This window comes from Egretta garzetta, unplaced genomic scaffold (genome assembly GCF_000687185.1).
Source record: "Egretta garzetta isolate BGI_Z169 unplaced genomic scaffold, ASM68718v1 scaffold16, whole genome shotgun sequence".
In the NCBI taxonomy this organism is placed as follows: domain Eukaryota; kingdom Metazoa; phylum Chordata; class Aves; order Pelecaniformes; family Ardeidae; genus Egretta; species Egretta garzetta.
This window is the reverse complement of record NW_009260022.1, coordinates 1,281,329-1,287,569: the sequence shown is the minus strand read 5'-3', so window position 1 is coordinate 1,287,569 and position 6,241 is coordinate 1,281,329. Positions and strand designations below refer to the sequence as shown.

The window sequence follows — 6,241 nt, the reverse complement described above, 5'->3', positions numbered from 1 at the left end:
GCTACTCTACACTAGCCTACTACTTCAGGATCTTCTGTTCACTATTCTCTCAATCTTGTATCTTTTTTCCCTTTTCTTTTTAAAAATAGTTTAAATAGGGTTGGTTTACCCTCTACTTACATTAATATTAATTAGTCACTATTGCACTGAAGCTTCTTGATATCAAACATATGAGCAGTAGAGGAAATAAATCGAGAAAGTGTTTAGTCACCAATGCGATACAAATTGTGCAAGAGCACTCAGTAACCTGGAATAGGGAAATACCAATTGTAGATTTTTAACCATCTAAAAGTCAGAAGTAATCTTTCAAGGTATGTTTTGCAGTTTCTTCTTTCTCTCCTGTATCTGTGCTAATACATGTGTTTGGAGCTGCAGCAGTTTCTTCTGTGTTATAGAACATATTACTACTTCAAGCATCTTGTTTTTGTGAGGGGCAGTGTCTTGTATAGCAAATATCATCCAGTGCACCAATGCATTGGTGTGTGGCCTCGTTGCACTTCACAAAAGAAGTGATACAAAATGTAGCAGTTACACGGAATGTGAATAGAGCAAAGGTTGAAATCTATGAGGAATTTGAAACTTGGTTGTTTCTTCTTACTCTGTAAATCAGTGTTCATATTAATTCCAGCTAGCATTCCAAACCAAAGGCATAAAGTTGTATTGTTAGTGCAGAAATATTTCTATGTGTAAATTTAACTGTTCTTTCCTTTTAGGCATGCACATAACTTAAACGGAAGGTAAAGAATATGTTATTTTTCTGTTGTTTATTTTTGATCTTGCTGTGAATGATCACTATTTTTTCCTTCTCTCAGTAGTCATAAGGTTATGAGTATCTTGGTCTACAAGAAGACTTCTCAAACAAGTATTTCAATCGTGAAGAATAGCAAAAGACAATTTTATTTTACCTTGTTTTTCCATTTTTACAGTTGGAAGATGATGGGAAGCTATTCTATACCCTTGATGATGGTCATACCAGATTTACTGATCTCATCCAGTTAGTGGAATTCTACCAACTTAATAAAGGAGTGCTGCCTTGCAAGTTAAAACACTATTGCGCACGAATTGCTCTTTAACCAAAGCATCTGTTGTTTCATCAGAGGGAAAGGAAGATACTAGAATACTTTTTCCCCTAAAGGCAATTTATAGAGTAAGAAGGGAAAAAGCATTAAATTGTAAAGATTCTATGTTTTAGCTGCAAAAAAATTTATATTCTGTATAGATAAGAACTTTGCATCGTGATCGTCACAGCAAAACTAACTTTATGGTTTTAAAAAAAAACATTCTGTCCTATGTAATTCTTTGGTGTTGTCTTGGACTTTGTTTTTTTTTTTTCCAACTGGAAACAACTTTTAAAAAACTAATATTGTGCAACTTCTACAAAAATATAACAGAAGGAAAGATCTTTGTTCTTAGGTTTAAAATGAACTTTTTGTCTCTTCAAATTTTCTCATAATTTCTGTTCATCACATAGAAGAATAACATTTACTGTGGTGAGGATAAGAAGCTGAACTGCACATTTTATTTGTAAATAAAATGAATAAATATTTTGCACTATATTTTTGAATGCTACTTTGAGGATTATCATATACAAAAAGTGAAAAATCATTAAAACTACTTATAACTGATCAGTTGTGTTGAGTTGTGCTATTACTTTTTTTTGTATTTGAAAGGATTTCATGTCATGCATAACATGGTTTAGAGTATACCTACAGTCTCTTAACACAGAGAGAGGGAGAGAGAGACCTGTTAAGTACTGTGGATTGTTGCAGAGTTGGGGAAGGAATCGGCTTCAATTGCCCTTAAAAATTAAAGGTAACATTATAATACGTACAAATACACAATATTTACTAATGTTTACAATACTTACAAATAAAGGTAAATCCAGTGAACTTTACTCTTTGTTGAAAACCTGGCAAAGAGTGTATTTGCAATCAGTTCCTAGCTTATTTTATTATTTATCACAGAATAAAAATTTCAATATAGCTACCAGTCAGCCAGTCTTTAGGGATTACAACACATCTAACATTTCAACTAAAAAGAACTGTTAGGGTAGACTGACTCAAATTTTGGACCATAGCATTAGAAATACTTTTGGTATCTTTGTTTTGAAGGAGAGATGATACTGCTGCATCCTTGAGCAAAGACTTGAGTGGAGTGGGGCTAGGGCTGGAAGAGGCGTCCCTGTCCTGATGTTTTGCTGTCCAATAGGTTTGATCTTGTTATGAGGGTTCAGGACCTGGCCCTGGGTATCTTTACTCAAGGTAAAGGCTGGAGTGCAAGGTAGTGCTTGGAGACAGACCATTGCGCTGAATGCAGCCCCTCCTTCACGTGCTCGCTTTCATTCACTTGACTGTCAGACAGACCAGCTCTTCTGCTGCAGGAGTTGGTGGGGAGAGGGGGTGAAGGAGGCCTGTGCAGGGGATGGAGTAAGATGGGACGCGGGGCACAGCAGTGCCCGTGTGTGTAAGCCAACAAGGTCATGTAGATGGAAGCGTTAAAGTAGTATGGTAACTATAGCCTATGGTTTTGTTATTGTGTGTCTGCGGAAGGTAATCATAATAACATAATACTGTGATACTTAATTTACCGACTTGATCCACACATCACTGACCTTTTCCTCTGGTATGCAAATACAGTTTTTAAAGCTCATTAAAAAAGCAACTCTTCATAACATGTACCAAAGCTGGAACATATGTGGTGCTGAAGCTCATTACATTAGGAATGCCTTATAAAACTCTTCACAGTACAATAAATTTAACTCTTAAACATCGAATATAATTTCAAGTTGTAATTACAAAAAATACAGTTTTAATTAAAACCTCTTCAGATTTAGTTTAATAATGAGGTTGGTGTAGAATAAGAAGTAACATTCTCTGCATCCCTGGGATTTTTATCATCTTCTGACAAATGAATTGTCTACTGTAGTCCATTTCTACTTGGACATATGAAAGCTTTGCCATAATTTTTATTTGTATTTATGTATTTGCTAGCATGCTTGGTAGAGAAGCTAACCGCTCGGTGAGTGAGTCACTTTTGAGCCTATCAGAAAAGAAAAGATAATGTGGAGATTATGTCATGTGGTGGAGACACATCAACCATCAAGAATCTTTGCCTGCTTTTTCAGTTTTTTCTTCACAAGTGAAACAAAAAAAAACCCTACATCAAAAAAACGCCATGTAAAACGAAGTATTGCTTAATGAGCATGGCCTTGGGACACTTGAACGTTTCTAACTGGCAAGTATTCAAAGAGTTCTTACTCTGTAAATTGCTGCCTCCTGCATTTTGACAGCTCTCAATAAAAATCTAAACTGAATTCTCTCTGAGAATACAAAATCTTTTTTTACAAATGTGCATACCTTTTCTGAACTATATGGTTGTTCGTGACTATGCCATAAAGAAACCAAACCAGTGAAAATGAATAAAATCTAGCTTGGTGTTTAAATGACTTAGCAGGCTACCTCCTTGTTTAAATATTACTGAAGGAAGAAGCATGAAGGAGGTAGGCTTAATGTGTAAAAACAAAAAACCAAGCCCCCCCAAACAAACAAAACCAAACTATTTGATATCCCAGACTACTTTAAAACATGCAAAATGGCACCAGGTTGTTGAGGTATGGCTTGTGACATCTTTGCTAGCAACCAGTATTTTCTTGTCAGAAAAATGGCAAGGTTTTTTATGATAACACCCAAGATATGTTTGACCATGAAGTTCTTTGAGGGTGTAGGCAATGCTGTTTAAACAGAATTTCAGCATGTTAACTGTGGCTTCTAATTAGGAATACTACATGTCTTTGGTGCCCACCTTCACAGAGAAAATTGGCTAATCAGGAGTTGTTAACAGCTCAGGGAGAAATCAGTACTATTTTGGGCAAGCCAATCTATCTGTCTCCAACGGTTTGCTTCTCTACAAAATGTGGGCAATTTTGTATTACCTCATAGAGGATTTAAGGACTGATTTTTAAAAAAATTACAATTGGTATTGTTTGCAGAGGGCTTTTTTTAATACATGAGGAAGTGAGGTGTTTTTACTTTTGCTTTGAGAAGGTCAGAATCTACAGTCTTAAAACTTCCTGGTGGAAAATCAGTGTCAAAGCATCTAGGTTGGAAGTGTGATATTTGAAAAAGACTTCAGACTTTCTTCAGATTTAAAATTTTGTACTTCTGTGAGTGTGTCTGTGCAGCGCAGTGCAGTGCCGGGAGGAGAGCCCTAAGCTTGCCATGCAGGGGTACCCAAAGCAGCGTAACTGTGCGAGCCCACCTTTCTAGCTGGGGTAATTAGCCCTGCAGGGGTACGCTCTGCAAACTGTGAGCTACTTCAGAGATTGCTCTAAAGCTCAGCGTTGTGTTTGTTGGCATGCCCTTTGTGCCTTCGTTTCCAATCTTAAAATCTTTTTGGCTCAAAGGAGATTAAAAGTTAATTCACTGGTGTTTCATAATGCAGATACATACACGGCCAGTATTAAGGTTGCATGGGCAGCATTAAATGACATTTTTTAACTTCTGAGTGTTTTTCCTTAACAATCTTATTAAGTCACTTAATGAATTTTTTGACATGCAGCAAGTCTTCAGTTCATCAAACTAAATGTTTGAAAGAGAGCTTTAACCAGTTAAATAAAAGGGGATTACGTATGTAACTAACTACAACTGGGATCTTTCAAGGATAATTGAATTTCTGTCAAATGTTGTCTGTTACGTCCCAGTTTAAGAACTGCAGCATTTTGTGCTTCCCTGAAGGTAGAATTGTTCTGTGGTGTAAGTGGGTTTGGGTGCCTAATTTGAAGACATAAATCAGCTTATTTCATGAGAACAGCCTTCTTGTTGTTGTTGTTACATTGTTTAAAGCTAGTCATCTTCATCTAAATAGAAGCCACTGTTTTAACCTACTTAATAGATGTAGCTTGCAAATCAGTCTAGCATTTGTCAGTAAAAAATCTTATACATAGTTTTTGTTACCTTTATTACTTTAGTTTGGAAAAATACAAAGCAACTTACAGCTTACAGCAGTGTCTCTGGTTCATAAAATAATGATTTTTATTACTGTTCTGATATTTCAAACTACCATTCCTTAGAACTGTAATGCATTCCATTTCTAATTTCAACTTCGTAGCTGAAGCTTTCGCTGAAATCATCGAAGATGGGACATACCCCATTACTTGAATATACTTGCAAGCTTTCAGAGGTTAAACACTTATGGTCTATGCATAATCAATGTGTATGGTAGTGCAATTAATGTTAACTTTAATGAAATGCATGAATATTTAAAACTTAATGAATCTAGCTTTACAGCGCGCTTTACAGCCTGGTTCACATATGTGAACAGTATTGACTGTTGGCCTCTGGATGTCAGCAGCGTATCACAAAATTCCTGTAATCAGCCGGCTGTTTTCCTGCTTCCTCCCAGAAATATCTGTGACTTGTGGTCTCTGCACATCTCCAGAACACCCAGTGCTTTTTCCTCTTATAAATTATTCACTTACTCTGTACCAATTAGTTCTACCAGTTGCTAGGTTTGTTATCAAGTTAAGCTTCAAGACAAGAACCTGAACTCAATGAGTGATTAAAAATTTATTAGCAGAGATGATTAAATATGCAGATAGTCTGTGAAGCTTGTTCTTGAAACCATTATATTACCTTTTTAATACTAATGATTTGTATAATTAATTTTAAAAAAGCCTGAAAGTCTTTTTAAAAAAAATCAGAGTAGGACATAAAAGAGAAGAGATTAAATGCAGAGGAGGCAGTGAACCTGAGTATTAAAACAGCTCATTCACATGTATAGGCAATAAAGTGATTTCCTTACAGGAATAGTTTGTGGTTTTTTTCCCCTCTGCTAAGTTGATTATTTTATTAATCTTCTAAGCAATTTGGGAAAACTCTATCCACTAGTGAGTCGTATTTTCAAAACAGAACTTTATGTGATTAACGCTGATAATACAGACGATTCCCCTAAACGTTACGGTTAAAAACTAAACCATATCAAGACGCAGTTTCAACAACACTTAAGCATGTGCTGGACTTTAGGCGCGTGAGTAACCCTGGGGCTTCCACAGGAACTGCTCAGGTACATTAATGCCACCAGGGACCTGCTGGGCAGCGTGGCAAACGCCAGGCTGTTTCTGAAAGAGGGGCTGGCCCAGTTTTTTGAGGTGGTGGGCATGTGTGTGAGGTGGGTGGTGTGAAGAGCCCGTGTCCTCACAGCAGTGCCCAAGGCAGATTTGGGGGTGGGGGCAGGCGGGGGACCC

At 36.8% G+C, this 6,241-nt stretch overlaps 1 protein-coding gene across 1 annotated transcript in view; it reads left to right on the top strand.

Moving 5' to 3' along the window:
- Window positions 1-1,073, top strand: part of GRB14 (growth factor receptor bound protein 14) — a 47,984-nt gene extending 46,911 nt beyond the window's left edge. Inside the window, exon 13 of the mRNA XM_035896239.1 lies at window positions 927-1,073. Coding sequence (XP_035752132.1) covers window positions 927-1,073 — 147 coding nt within the window. The remainder of the gene's footprint in view (window positions 1-926) is intronic.
- Window positions 1,074-6,241: the final 5,168 nt, after the last annotated feature.